General features: G+C 50.7%; 1 protein-coding gene across 1 annotated transcript in view; it reads left to right on the top strand.

The window, feature by feature from the left end:
• Nucleotides 1-15,213, top strand: part of SCN4A (sodium voltage-gated channel alpha subunit 4) — a 132,045-nt gene that overhangs the window by 103,841 nt on the left and 12,991 nt on the right. The window contains exons 16-20 of the mRNA XM_019523576.1: nucleotides 6,950-7,079; nucleotides 8,528-8,682; nucleotides 11,215-11,388; nucleotides 12,544-12,666; nucleotides 14,517-14,795. Coding sequence (XP_019379121.1) covers nucleotides 6,950-7,079; nucleotides 8,528-8,682; nucleotides 11,215-11,388; nucleotides 12,544-12,666; nucleotides 14,517-14,795 — 861 coding nt within the window. The remainder of the gene's footprint in view (nucleotides 1-6,949; nucleotides 7,080-8,527; nucleotides 8,683-11,214; nucleotides 11,389-12,543; nucleotides 12,667-14,516; nucleotides 14,796-15,213) is intronic.

The following is a 15,213-nucleotide window of genomic DNA, read 5'->3' as shown; positions in this document are numbered from 1 at the left end:
TATATATATATATATATATATATATATATATATATATAGAGAGAGAGAGAGAGAGAGAGAGAGAGAGAGAGAGAGAGAAGTTGGGCAATATTTTATTGATATTAGGGTTGTCAAACGATTAAAAAATCAGATCGCGAATAGTTGTGCAATTAAAAAAATTAGTCACAATTAATCGTGATTTTAATCGCACAGCTAAAAACTCAAAATTATGCAAAATTATGCAGATACTTTGTATGGTTGGGGGCATAGGCAATGCATAGAGGGGACACAGGAGGCAAAGGGGGGGGCACATGCCCCCCTAAGATCGGCCGCCACCGCCGCAGGCTTCTTGGGGCAGTCGCCACTCACCACTCTTCCCGCCCTCACCGTCACTGCCATGGGCATCTGTGGGCAGTCCTTGCTCACCACCACCACCCCTCTGCCACTATCATCTGTGGGTGGTTCCCACTTGCCACCAACACTACCGCCTACAAATGGTGCCCCCCCCGCCCCAGTCTCAAGAACACCAGTCATTCATGGTTGGGGGAAGGGGGGTGTATGTGGAAGGAAATTTGTGAAGTTGTGGGCTGCTGTGGGTGTGTATGTGGGGTTTGAAGCCTGGGGAAGGGGGGTCTCCACATGCCAGGGCAGGATGTGGGGCACTATGGGTCAGGAGTGAGGGTCAGCAGCAGGGCTATGGGGGCTGTGGCTTGGGAGTGAGGGATAGAGACAGGGCACAGGCATATCACTGCCCCCCACCCACAGTCATATTACCACCTTCCCACCCCACCCCCAGGTGTCCTCTATTCTGAAACTGGAAATATGGTAACCCTACAGAAATGCAGCCGGGCAGTGCATAGAGTAGCCCCCAGCAGGTAAGTCTGTGCATTGGAAGGGGCAGGGGGAGATGGAAGAAGTGGAGGGGGGGTAGACTGAGGTGCCCACAGTGAGGGAGGGAGTGGGACAAGGGCAGGAGTAGGGTCTGGGGTGAATGGGGCCCCAGGGCTGAAGCAGGTCATGGGATGGAGCTAAGTATGTGGCTTGTCCCAGGGTGTGAGGGGGGAGCAGTTCCCTGCCGCTGTACACACCCCTATGGGAGGCATGGGGGATATGTGCCCCCCGGATTTGTGTGCGGGGCAGAGGCAGGCTGCCTGCTGTGGGCTGGGGCTCTGCATCTGCGCCCTGTTGCCTTTGCCCTGGGAGCCACATGATGCCATGTTGTTGGCTCCCAGGGCAAAGGCAGCATGGTGCAGAGCCCCAGCCCACAGTGGGCAGCCCACCTCTGCCCCACATACAAATCCTAGGGGTACATGCTCCCCATGCCTCCCCTAAGGGTGTGCACAGCAGAGGGGAGTCATGCAGCCCCCCATGCTCCTGGATGAGCTGCCCGCAGCTCCATCCTAAGTTCTGCCCTGGTCCCAGGGCCCCATTCACCCCTGCCCCTGCCCTACTCCCTCCCTCACCCCAGAGGCCTCATTTTGCATGCCCCCCACCCCCTTCCCTCTCCTCCTGCCCCTTCTCCTCCACAGATTTACCTACTGGACACTGCTCTACATGCTGCTGGACTGCATTCCTGGCTGCGTGCATGCTGCAGTCACTCATGTTTGTCTGTGTGAGTCTTTGTCTACATGCATATACCCCCCCACACGCGCGCGCACACAACTTCCTGCTGCAGGAGCCTGCACCCAGGCTGCCCTGTAGTCCTCTGCATTGCCACTGCTGCCCTGCTGGGCGGTCTGGAGGCAGCAGTGATGGCAGCAGAGTGGAGCCCAAGCACAGGCTCCACAACCATATGTGCAATCAATGCATTAAAAAATTACTGCAAAAACCAATTAACATATTAATTGCATATGTTAACAGCAATTAATTGACATCCCTAATTAATATATTTACAGTTTTAAAGCAGTTTGGACACCTACCAGTGCCTCTATCATCATAATAAAATAAATTCTAAATATTTATATGCTTTGATGTTTGCTTTTGGTTTTTTTGTCAAAGAAAAATCAGAGCTCCCCCTGTCTCCTGCAGCTCCCCCTGCAGCCACAACTCCTGTCCCAAGAATGGGGGGGGGGGCATGAGAGGGTGTGGGTATAAGAGGGTGTGGGGTTTGTTGAGAATTTGTAGGTGTGGGGTTTGTAGGGAGAGTTTGAGGGAGGCTGCTACACACCCACCCCGCCACCCCCATGTGATACACAGCCTCAGGTGCTGGCAGCAGCAGCCAGCTAGGCTGTTGGGGCACTCATGGCCCACTGCAGGCACAGCCCCATGTCAGTGCAGCACTGCCTGAGACCTGGGGGCTGCACATGGCAAAGGGAGCCGGCCCAGCCCAGTGGTGCACACCTTCAGACAGGACTGGGATGGTTCTTGCCATGACCCGGGGCTCCTGGCACTGCATGCAGCAGACCATGAGTGCCCTGGAAGCCTGGCTAGCTACTGCTGCCAGTCTCAGGGTCTGTCCACTGTGGGGAGGTAAGGAGAGGGTAGCAGACTCATGGTGCCCCTCCCCCCCTGCAAATGTCACACCCATACACCCACCCACAACCCCCCCGCCACCCAGAAACCCCACAGTGCCCCCACCCCTATGCCCCTGCTTACCGGGGACAGAGCCTGGGTCTGAGCTGGTGCTGCCAGCCTTGCCCTGCTTCTATTTGCCCCAGCACAATGAGGCAGCATGCTGGAGCAGCAGGGACACACAGCAGGCATAGAGATGCTCTGGCTGGGTGCTAAAGCATCTCCTTGGAGGACTCAGCCTCTGGTCACCTGCGGGCATGCTCCAGGAGCACACCCTGCACTGCTTTTTTCCTGGGTGTTTTCTTTTGATTTCCTGGTATCAAATTTAGACCCCATGCTGCAAAAATGCAGTGTGGGGAACATAGTTTCATTTATAGCATGCCTCCCACGGTGCCTCAAACTGCTTTTGGACACCACAACAGGGACATGCTCCCTCATCTGGATGTGGCCTAAGGTGAAAATCTGTCCTGATTTCTGCCAGATATAATGTGAACAGGGATTCTGGTGTATGGGAGTGAATGGAGAGGCAGTGAAGTGCCTGAACAGCACTCCCGTGAGGCTCAGCAGCAGCTCAGGTGGCCCAAGTTAATTATGATTTTGGCCAAAATTAAACGTTTCAACATTTCTGCTTCAAAGCTTTATGGAACTTTCCATTCCTTTAAAAATGCCAATGTTTCAACTTTGTGTCCTGACCTGGGATGAAAATGAGCACCAGTGTATTGGAATCTCCTGCGGGATGGACACATTTTTAAAGAACTCTAGTGAAAATGGAGGCATAGGGGAAAGGTACCAGTTGGATGAATGTTTTGGGCAAAGGATAACAAAACTGGGCTGTGGTTCCTCTGAAGCCACATGAGTAGTTTTAACTGCAGCTATTGGCTTGGAATCCTGTTGGTAGCAGCAGTGCAGAGAGCATGGGAAGCTCTGGGGGCTGCTGGAAAGGACTGGCTGATGCAGCTGAGTTATCCTGGTGATCTACACTGCTCTGGGCTTTGGCAGAGATGGTGGCTCCTGGTTTCTGTGAAAGCCAGTGAAGCCCCATTGTCCTTTGCCACTGGGACTAGATAGTCTAGCTCATGCTTCTCTGCCTTTTCAGATCCCTCAGAGAGGTTCGGAATAGGTTGTAGTTCTTGCTGACCCTTGGACCTTTGCCAGACTTGCAGCTGTGGCGAATGGCTCTGCGTCCTCATTTGAGGTCACAGCTTCTCTTGGCTCTGTGCCCAAGTATTCTGATCCCCCTAGTTCCTTTCCCCACAATTTCTGAGCTCACGTGTAGTGCCCAGGTGAGACAATACATGTTACTCATACAGTGCCCAGCATCCACAGTTGGCTGACTAAATGCTGCCCGCATGGTAGTAGTATCCATATAGAGCGGCTGATGTAGCTCAGTCCCTGGTGGGTACAATACCCAGTGCAAGTTCCAACTTAAATACGAGCTTGCACTTTCCACACTCCCTCCCCTCACCTCCCCTTTGCATTACTGTCACCATGGCCCAACACAGTGGGGAGTTTTGCCTTCCTCTGCAGGGCTGGGGGACATACTTCTCTTCCTTGGAGCTCTCAAATGTATTTCAACAACCTTTGCAGTGGTGGGACACTGATAGCCCTTGTCTCCCTCCTTGACTTGTGGGGGGTTCAGGTGCTCTTGCTGGGTTTTTTGAGGACATATACTGTGTAATTGTGTGACTGGGTTGATTGCATAGTTTTAGAAATAGGGAGACAAGCACTTGTATGGGATAAGGCAGGATCATCCCTATCCAGATTGAGCAGGGGATTGGACTAGAAGATTCCCTCATGTCCCATTGCAGCCCTGCACTTTCCAATGATTCTGTGATTCTAAGGTTCAAAACAGTGGTATTGGCCAGAAACACCAACCAAGTATATCCAAATGTCAGCATCATTTTGGGGCTGGTCAGTATCTCAAGGGCCAGGAAGTCGCAATGAATCCAGAATCTGTTTCCTCTATGATATATTAAATACACTGAGACTCTTTCTTTTATGACCCTGGGTGAGAATTTATCTGACTGATACACAAGCCAGAAGCTTGCAAGGTTCCCATCTGCAGAAGGTCTTGACCTAGAGTCTCTGGTTTCTGTTTGTTTTGCACATAAATTGTCTGGGTCCATGTACCTGTCTCTTCCTTGTACAGACTCAGTATGCTGCATAAAGTCTTCTATTAAGGCTACAAAAACAGATAAAACCACAGAGGATCACTGGAGACTTGTTAAGGTTGTCTTTTCTTCTCAGGCTGGTGGGAGTTTGCAGAGTGGTTTCTGGGAAGCCAGCCAAATTGCAATTCAGATGAGTTCTGCTGAGGGGAAAACTATTTGGGATGTAGGTTTTGAACTGGGGTGAACTTTGGCCTAAAAGCTCTTCAGAGAAAATTGAGCCAGGAATATTTGATATAACTGAAATTGTGGGAGCACAGGTTTCTGCTGTTCTAATTATAACAGAGGGCATAGATTTCAGTTGGGCTGGTAGCAGAGGGACAGGGACTAGGAAGGTGAGATGTAAAAAGGATCTGAGATCCTGGATAAAACTGGGCAGACAAGACTTCTCTGTTCAGCAAGGGTTTTTAAGATTGTGTCTTTCAGGATCAGTGGGGGGAAGGGGCAAAATGTTCAGAGTCAAAATCTGAAAAAATGTTCACGAGTCAGTGACTATCCCCTCCACTCCCCCTAAAAAAATGCATTTTTAGAACTAATCAAGCACAATGTTTCAGTTTGGATGAGGTCCAGAAAAGTTCTTATATGCCTAAAGTGCAACTTAAGGAGAACTTTAGGTGCCTGAGTCCAAGCGAACTATCTACAAAGCCATCTGAGAGGCCATAAATAGCTAAGTTTCCACCAGTACAACAACACAGGCACCCATATTTCTGCTAGTGCATGTAACCAGGCATGCTGTTGTCTTGGTAGAGTGGAGATCTTGGTGCCCATCCCACACACAAACCCAGTTGAGATTTGCAAACTAGGCATCCCTGAGAGGCCCAAGCAGGCGGGCATGCTTGGAGTGCACCTAACCCACACTGACAGCGTGGAATTCAGCACAAAACACATACTATGGCCACTTCCATTAAAAAATCATTTAAAAAAAGGGGGGGGGGGGCAGGGGGAGGCAGAGGCAGTAGTGGTGCCAGTCAGTGCCCACCTCTATCTGAGTGGTTAGAACACATGCTCAGAAGGAAATGCTCATCTTTGAAAGGAAGGGCGCTCTCCACATGACAGACCTGCCCATGAGGTGTGACACTGCTTTCATCCTGTCCCACAGCTGCTGGGGACACGCTCTATTAAGTTGCCACACTGGTGGAGGTGTTGCTTCCGCAGGAAAGGAGATGGGTTTCTGTTCTGCCATTTTTCTGGCCACTGCTGGTAAAACCTCACTAGAAGCTAATGTAGCCAGTTTGATGTAAACTGAGAAAGCCAGGTCCTCTGGTTGTCTGAGAGCACTGGGCAATGGAAGGGTATTTGAGCACTGCAGGTCACAACAGGTCACACACACACAGAAATAACATGTGGCAACCACAGTGACCACTGTGCAACCGTTTCCCATTTTCCAGGTTGCCAGCAGCTTTCTGGAATTTTTCTAATATTTTTTTAATCAACACGTTTACTTAAAATATTTGACTGAATGTTTGTTTCATTTACAAACTTCAATATGCATCTTGATCTCCCTTTGTTTTTAATTAAAAACAACAAGATAATAAAAACAGCCTGAATATTTTATCCATAATAACTTTAAAGTCAATCTTTTTTTTTTAAGGGTTTCTTAAAATAAAACCATGTTTTGATTGACAAGTTTTTTGTTCCAAAAGTTTCAGCCAAGCCGACCGGGAACTGGGACCTGGCCCAAGGCCTGTCCCTCACACCCAGAGGAGCCATTCCAAGATTAAAAGATACGACTTGTGTGGATGAGAGCAACAGAAAAAACAGCAGTGGTGGGACCTTCCAAATTGGTGGGGCCCGCTTTTTCAGGGGGCCCTGGGTCTTGGTCCTGTGGACTCATGTATTAATCTACCCCAGCCCCCAGGAGAGCCAAGCCAGTCTCACTCATCACAGCTGCACCAGGGCTCCTTGCCATCTATTTGCAAAGAATAATGATCCCCCTTTGCCCATCTCTGCCCCCTCCCAACCGGGGTTCCCACAGCACTTTGTAACAGTTGCTAAGGGCCTGGGAAGTCCCTACAGAGGCAGAATTAGCCCCTGGGGATTGCCTCTGGTGAAACCAGAGCTGCCCCCTTGTCCCACCTGCTTCATATTCTAACTCTCAGCCTCCCCACTCTAGATGAGGCCTTCATGGCCCTCTGGGAACCTGTGGTCTGCAACACGTGCACTTTTGCAGTGTGCATTAATCATCCCCAGCATTCCTGCTGCCCCAGTATCCATCATTTGTAAACCTAGGTCCTGGAGTTCATTCATGCCCTGGGATCTGGGGCTGAGTCTGCTTTCCTTGCTTTCCACAGAAGCCGCTGTCCCACGGGAGCACATCGTCCATGGGTAGCACCGTAGATTACAAGCCACCAGTAGTTGAGGTGGAGGAGGTTGTGGAGGAGGCTGCAGAGGGCACCGAGCCTGAAAACTGCTTCACCGAGGGTAAGAGGCCAAGTGGCCGCCCAGTGACACCGTCGTATGGGCAGGAGCAACTTGAGGGTCTGCAGAGCACTAGCTGTGACTGCCAACCACAACCCAGTGGGCCCCTAAACTGGCAGAGGCTCCGCGTAGACAGAATGCCCCAAACTCCCACAGTCTCCAGGGGTCACACCCCAACCCTTACAGGATCCCAGCAACAAACTCCACTTCCCTATGGGGTCTCCCTAGATTCCCATCCCCAAACTTATGCATTGTCCCTGGGATCCCCTCCCCAAACCTACACAACTCACTCAGGAGCCAACCCCAACCCGTTACAGCACCTTAGCACCCAGCTCCTAGAGCTCCCTCATATATGTGTCCCCCCCACCCAAAAAAAAAAAATTTCCACAGCTACTTACCACAGGATCCTTCCCACAAGGGCCCCAAAAGGCCAGTACTTCCCAGATGTGCCCTATCAGGCTGCCACTCCTCTTCCCCAGGTGGCATCGCCTGCTGCATTTACAGCCTTCTCTGCAAGAGGCGTGCACCATGGCTAGGGCTAGTCAGGTGCTGATGGGGGAATGCAGGGGCCCATGCGGGCTCATTGGGAAGCACCACAGTGTGCGTGGGGAGGAGAAAGAAAAAGACACCTTGGGGTTGTGGAGGAAGAGCAAAGGAAGAGGCAGAGATGGAGGGGCTGTGGTGAGGGGGTGGCGAGAGCAGCGAGACAGAGCTATGGTGTACCAGGGACAGGAGGAAGTGTCTGGTGTGAGAGCAGGGATAGAGGGCCTGGTGTGAAGTAAACAGAAGGGACTAGATGGCTTTGCAGAGAGGAAGAGGGGACTGGTGTGAAGATGGGTGGGGGTGAAGGAGAAAGAAGGGGCTGGTGTTGGGGAGGAGGACAAGAGATCTATTTTAGGGCTGAAAGAGAGGAACCCTTCCCTTGTGGAAAGGAAGGTCCTGCTCTCAAGTACCCCCGACCACCAGCATAACTGGGGGGAGGAGGGGGACAACCAAGGCAACAGCTCCAGCAGTCACTTCTGTGGGAGAACGGCAGACAGTGCAAAAATGGCCTCCATTGCAGCAGTGGTTCACTGTGCCACCACAACTGGTACGTCAACAGCTGGCGCTGCCCACAGTATCACAGCTGCCCTGCTACGTGTCTGCTACTGACAGTGAGGGGGAAGCATAAGACCTGGCTTGGCCTTGTCTCCTGCTTGGAAGGGTCCTAGAAAGGGCATGGGGATGAGGACTTCTCCAGGCTGGATTGTGTTGGCCCCCACTCGGCCCAGCCCTGCCCAGTTGGTGGCTGCACTGAGCACCCCCAGGCCTGCCAGCAGAACAGGGCTTCTGGCTGGCTAGCTTGCTCCACAGGACTCCTATGCTGGGCCGGCTTCCTGCTTCCTATGTGTTATAAGATGTCTAGCCCAAGGTTGGGAGTTAGCATGTGCCTCTGTGCTTCCCTTCTCCAGCTTGTGTGCAGAGGTTTCCCTTCCTTTATGTCGACATCACAACTGACAAAGGGAAAATATGGTGGAACCTTCGGAAAACCTGCTTCAAGATCGTTGAACACAACTGGTTTGAGACCTTCATCATCTTTATGATCCTCCTCAGCAGCGGAGCACTGGTAGGTTCCAGGGTTTGTTCCATCACTGAAGACTGCACCCTGCGTGCACTCCACCAGGCCCCTCCGTTCTGCGGCATGCTACTGTACTGCAGTGGCTCCAGGTGTCTCTGAAAGAGGGGAAGACTTGTATTGCTGTATGTCTAAAGTACAGTATTTCTGACCTCATTTAAATGGCCGTGAGGATAGAGGACCAGATTGTGGGAGTCAGTTTGGGATTGCGAGATGAGCACTGCACTTGTAACCAGGGATGTTCTGGTTTCATTGACAGCAACATGGTCAATAGTGGGCACATCTACATGAGACATTTACTGCAGAGCTGTCTAATTAGCTCTGCAGTAAATGTCTCAGGGTACTTGTACATGTGACAGGGGCTTAATCCCCAAGGTTTTATTCTGTGCTCCCTAAATTGAAACAGTGGGCATAGAATAAAACCCTGAGGACTAAAGTGTTTCACTTTGTCCATCGCGTTACAGTGAGGGGCCCAATCCTTTGTTGTTTTTTTGTCAGAACTAGAACCTGCCCACAGCCAGGCCATGAGCTGCCAATGGGCTGACTGGCCCCTGAGTTGCGGGGGCCCCAGACCTTCTTTCCATGGTGGTGGTGCCCTCTGGGACCAGCCAGGCATACTGCCAGCAGACTAGGTGCTGCCCCAGCTCACAGGGGCATGATTCAACTTCCCCATGAGCCCATCTGGGCTCCCAGCACCTCGTGAGCCACCTGCAACACCTTCTACCACCCTCAGCACCCCCAGCAACCCTCCTGCCAGCCCCACACAGTGACCCCTGGGGCAAGCCAGCCCATTCGTGGATGGCCCCCAGCATCCTGCCAGCCGCAGCAACCTGCTACAAGCACAAGCGGTACGGGGCCCAATCCTCCTTCTGGTGAAGAGGGGCGAGCTGCCAGTGGTGCTGAGCAGCCCCTGAACTGCAGGGTGTCCCAGTCCTTCCCCCTATGGTGGTGGCACCCCTGGGACTGGCTGAGCAGGGTGCTGTCCCAGCTCAGAGGCAGCACCCAGCCAGATCCAACTCTTCCCTAAACCTGCTGGGGCTTCCAGCACCCTGTACATCACCCTCTCCACCTTCTCTGGCCTCCAGCACACCCAGCTCCCTTCCCACCACCTCCCCGTGCTGCCCCAGAAGAGACCTCATGAGATCATTGGGTCCACCCCCCCTCCAAGCTGGGGCAGCATCCGGTCCACTAGCAGCCCACCCAGGCAGCCCCAAGGGGCCCCACAGCTCAGGAGCTGCTCAGCCTGCCAGCAACTCCCCGCCAGCCTCAGGAAGAGGTAAGCAGGCTCCACAAAAAAAGGATCAGGCCCCTCGCCACTTCTGCCTTCAACAGGCACCTGCCTGCTGAAGGAAGAAGAAGCAACGGGCCCAATTCTTTTTTTGGCAGAGCCTGCCCGCCTCTTCCACAGTGGGTGGGGGGAGGGAGGGTGAGCTATCAGATTAAAGGCTGCAATGTTACAAGTAGCAACGCTGCAAACTAAACTACATGGGGATGTGGTTGAAACTCATTTGAAACTTCAAACCTTGCACATGTGTAATGTGTGACACTATTAAGCCACACAAAGGACCTTTTTGTCACTTGTACGTGGTGGCAGTCATCATGTGTACAAGTGCTTTCAGTGTCTACATGTGCAGCCCTATTAGGCTGCAATAAACTCCACTGTAGATTAGTACTTGTAAACAAAAGTACTAACCTACAGCAGCATTATTTAGTGTACAGCAATGCACACATAGACGCTGATGTGGCAGAAGCAGGGATGCAGCACAGACATACTATCAGGGTCCTAAGTACCTGAATCTCTTTTTGGAAACTGGACTAAAGCAACTAAGTCTTAGTCACTGTCAAAAATCTTTACCCTAAGATTAGCAGAGCGTAAGTTCTCCATATCCATATAACATGGGTTTATATTTGGAACAGAACTCTGTACACATCTACACATGCACCTACACATTTATTACCAGTATTTACAGGTAGTAACTAACTCCACAGTAAACTAATTTGCTGCACAGTAAATGTGCACACATACAGACAGTGACACTTTACTGCACAGTAGATTAGTGTGTTAAAGTGTTAGCGCAGTAAAGCATCTCATGTAGACACATCCACTGTCACTGAAATTCTTTTATCCTAGGGGCAGGGTTTAAAAGGCAGCTAGGTGCTCAAAGATGCAGATAGACATCTGGTAGGATTTTCCAAAGTGCTTAATTCCCCTTGAAATCACTGGGAATTGTATGCCCAGGTATTTTGGGAGGCCCTGTTAGGCCAGACTGTCTGTCCTGAAGTGCCTAAACACCTTTGAAAATCTACCCACCCCAGGTCATTTTTAAAAATGGGACTTAGGCTCTTAAGTCACTTGAGTGCTTTTGCACATTTTACATTTGGCCTTTAAGTCCACCTGTGCCTCCTAATGTAGCCAGAGGTGAAGGCACACCCCTGGCTGCTGCTGTTCCATTCCATAGTATCTGGGATGTGCAGCACATCTCATGGAAGAATGATTGTCATGTAGCTCCACACCTCTTCCAGGCTTTTGAAGACATCTATATCGAGCAGCGCAAAGTCATACGTACCATCCTGGAATATGCTGACAAGGTCTTCTCCTTTGTCTTCGTCATTGAGATGCTGCTCAAGTGGGTGGCCTATGGCTTCAAAGTGTATTTCACCAATGCCTGGTGCTGGCTGGATTTTCTCATTGTTGATGTAAGTTTGCTTGGCTGGTAGCTCTAGAACCAGATTGCTTTTAGTTCACCAAAGAATGCGAACAGCTATGAGTGTCAATGATTTATATACAGGGCCAGATTAATGCATAGGCAAACTAGGCACATACCTAGGGCCCTGAGCTGTGGTCCTTCCCTCCATGGCGGTGGCATGAATGGCTTTATCCACCTCCCTTCCCTTCCCTACTATGAGTCTCACCACCACAGCAGCTGCTTCCTAGCGGCGACTCCAAACTCTGCTTCTTGCGAGCGGCAGTGTTGGGGTGGGGAGGTGGGTTTCAACCGGCCCAGGGCCCATGAGATTTTTGCCTAAAGCCCACTACAGGGTTAATCTGGCCCATTTATATAGGCAAAAGGACACCTTTGGAGCAAGGATTCTCTAACACACCAGAATAAAGACATCCCTTGCATAAAAGGCCAAAGGGGTCTGTAATGGCAGGATCCCCCTTTCCCTGCAGCTTCCCATGGACTCACCAGCCCAGGAGGTTCTCACAAAAACTGAAAATGGGAACTGCAGCTGCCTCCCACAGCATTCATCTCTGGGGCTTCTGATGAGATCAGGAAGATCCAGAATCTGGCCTTTTTAGGGCACATTTTACAACCTTCCTCTATGAAAAGCCTTTTGCCATGAGAATGATGCAGACATCACTGAAACACCCCATCACTGGACCAAAGTACTGACACCCCTTCTACTCTAAGATCCAAGCAATGATACCCACTTTTAACCCCAAGTCCCCAGCGAAAGAGATTAATACTAGTAAGCTCAGTCACTTTATTCTATGTGCTCAATACCCATCACTATGGTATTTGAACACCCCTAAGATAGGGCAATGTTGTTATTTCCATAGGAAACTGAGGTGCAAAGAGACCAAATAACCTGCCCAAGGTCATGCAGGGAGTCTGCGGGAACAAGAAACTCGACTCAGATTTCTCATGTCCTATGCTAGCACCATAACCACTGAGACTTTTTGTGCAGAGGCAATACTCCCATTTCCCTCTGGAAGAATGATCCCATGTGAGGCACCTCAGAGGTTGGGGAATTAATTACAGACTTAAAGACAGAAGAGAGCACACTTTCCCTCTGATCTTGGTTTTGTTTCTGTTCTACACAATGATAATTGCTTTGTGTTTCTCCAAGGTTTCCATTATCAGCTTGACAGCAAACTGGTTGGGATACTCAGAACTGGGAGCCATCAAGTCACTGAGGACTCTGAGAGCTTTGAGACCTTTGCGAGCTCTGTCCAGATTTGAAGGCATGAGGGTAGGTCTTTCTCTATGTCTCTTGGTTGCTCTGAGAAGGGGAGCATGACCTTTGAGTCATTGTTGCCTGTTAGAAAACTAGCAGTTCTGGAATTAATCTTGTAAATGGGAAAGGAATCAATCTCTAGCCAAAAGTACAGTCTGCCATGGGGCTTCTGCCCAGAGACAGCTTTCCAGCAGGGATCCCCAGCTTTGCAAAGCCTAAGTCTTCAAAAATCATCAGGTTGGCTTTAACATTTGAATAGATAATAACACGGGGGAGATTTCCTTAACAGGTCTTCGAGCCATTAGTGACCACATGTTTATGCTTTTCTCTGCTTCCCCAAGGGCTAGAAGTTTTGCTGTATTAATGAAAGCTGAGGTGCTCACATATCATCTGACTCCAGGAACCCAGTGCTTTTACAACACTGCCAAGTATCCTGAGACCTGCAATTAATTTGCAAGAGCTGGCTACAAAAGTTCCCCTACCAGCCCAAAGGAAATGTATTTTATTGATGTCTGACATACACAACTTCCTGCCTGGCTTGGGGAAGCCCAGAAGTATGTGCCTACACAGAGACAGAAGGAGGGATTTGGGGAGATCACAAAAAGCTCAACTGCTGCAAACTGTACCACATAGACTTGGAGCCATCTTCAGCTAGTGTTTGTTTTGTGTGAAAAAACACAGCACTAGTGAGACGTTCTCCTCACTGCTTCATTCTCTGAATCCCACCTGGTCTAGTGAGAGATGAGAGACACCAGTGCCCTCAAAGGGCCACCCCCCATCTGGCACATGCCAAGTTTCCTTTCCTGGTGCTGTCTGCTCTGCAGCACCAGACTAATTGCTGGTAGTGCTGTGGAGGTCTAACCCTGTGGGCATGGTGGCTGATGCAGCAGGGTAGTAGGGGAATAGGCTTGCTCTCCTTCTTTCTGGGAAGTTCCCAACATGGTGTATCTGGGTGAGGAAATGCAGTGCATCTGTTGGCAGAAGTGCATCTGTTCAGCATCTGTTGGCGGAGCTTATTGTGCATGGGTCATTCCTAGACCATGGGCTAATCATGGAGGCTCTTAACCTAGTCCATTCCTGAGGGTATTGAGAGGTTCACAGGCTTTGCAATATGAGAGGCAAGGGCCAGTAGTCCACAGCCTCCTGCTGCTGCTGCTATTCATCCTCTTTCTTGAGGAGCACAGAGCCCAGCGACCACCTGAGACCCACACCAGGGGCGCCTTGCACACTCTGGGAGTCCTTTCACTTCCATACCAGGAGCTGGGCAGAGGAGGGTTCTGGGAAGGAAGGCTGGGCTGCTACAGGGAGAGCTGAGAGACAGAGGCAGAACTGATTTGGTTCCTGTCCCTCAGCCCAGATGAAAGACCTACAGACAGCCAAGATGGAGCACTGAACCTACACAAGAGCCAGCTGTCAGATAAGCTAGCAGGTATGCTAGAACACCCCTGGGAATATGGGGAAACCTCATGCCCCGCTTGAGCAGCATTTCTATTCACACAGCTCCTTCAGCAGTGCTGTCCCCTGTGCAGCTAAGACTTAGAGATCCACTTCGGGTAGATAGTGTCCCATTGCTCAAGTAATGTCCTCATATGCCAGGCTTAGCTCCAGTGCCTAGTCATGAAGAATCTCTCATGTGAAGGAACAACAGAAAATAGAATTTATAAGGCAGTAGCCCAGCCAGGTGACCATAACCAGGTATGTCTGCCTTTGGATTGGAACTGTCTCTAGTTCTTTCATGCCATTCATCCACACTGCAGGTCTTGCATCCAGGCACAGCCCTGCCATGAGAAACACTTAGCTGTACCCCACCCCCCTTAACTACCTTCTCCATGACAGCCCTTCTCCTGTCTCTCCTCTCATCACAGGTAGTAGTAAATGCCCTGCTGGGAGCCATCCCCTCCATTATGAATGTCTTGCTGGTCTGTCTGATCTTCTGGCTGATATTCAGCATCATGGGTGTGAACCTGTTTGCAGGGAAGTACTACCGGTGCATCAACACCACCACAGACGAGCTCTTTGATATCGAAGTGGTGAATAATAAAAGTGACTGCTTGGCCCTCCTTGATACCAACCAGGTCCGATGGGTGAATGTCAAGGTCAACTTTGACAATGTTGGGTTAGGCTACCTCTCCCTGCTGCAGGTGGTGAGTATGCCAAGACGTGACAGTTCTTTCCCTTCATAGTTTCATAGCAGGTAGGGTCGGAAGGGACCTAAGCAGATCATCTAGTCTGACCCCCTGCCATGGGCAGGAAAGGATGCTGGGGTCAAATGACCCCAGCTAGGTGGCTGTCTAGCCTCCTTTTGAAGACCCCCAGGGTAGGAGCCAGCACCACTTCCCTTGGAAGTTGGTTCCAGATCCTAGCCACCTTGACAGTAAAATAGCACCTCCTGATATCTAGCCTGAATCTACTCTCAGTCAACTTATGGCCGTTGTTCCTTGTTACCCCCGGTAGTGCTCAGGGGAGCGGGGACTCTCCCACTGCCTGCTGGCCCCCCTTGGCAAGTTTATAGGCAGCTACTAGATCCCCCCTCAGCCTTCTCTTGTGGAGGCTGAACAGGTT

This window comes from Gavialis gangeticus, unplaced genomic scaffold (genome assembly GCF_001723915.1).
Source record: "Gavialis gangeticus isolate Ggan-Ray unplaced genomic scaffold, GavGan_comp1, whole genome shotgun sequence".
Taxonomy (NCBI): domain Eukaryota; kingdom Metazoa; phylum Chordata; order Crocodylia; family Gavialidae; genus Gavialis; species Gavialis gangeticus.
This window is presented reverse-complemented; position numbering and strand designations above follow the sequence as displayed.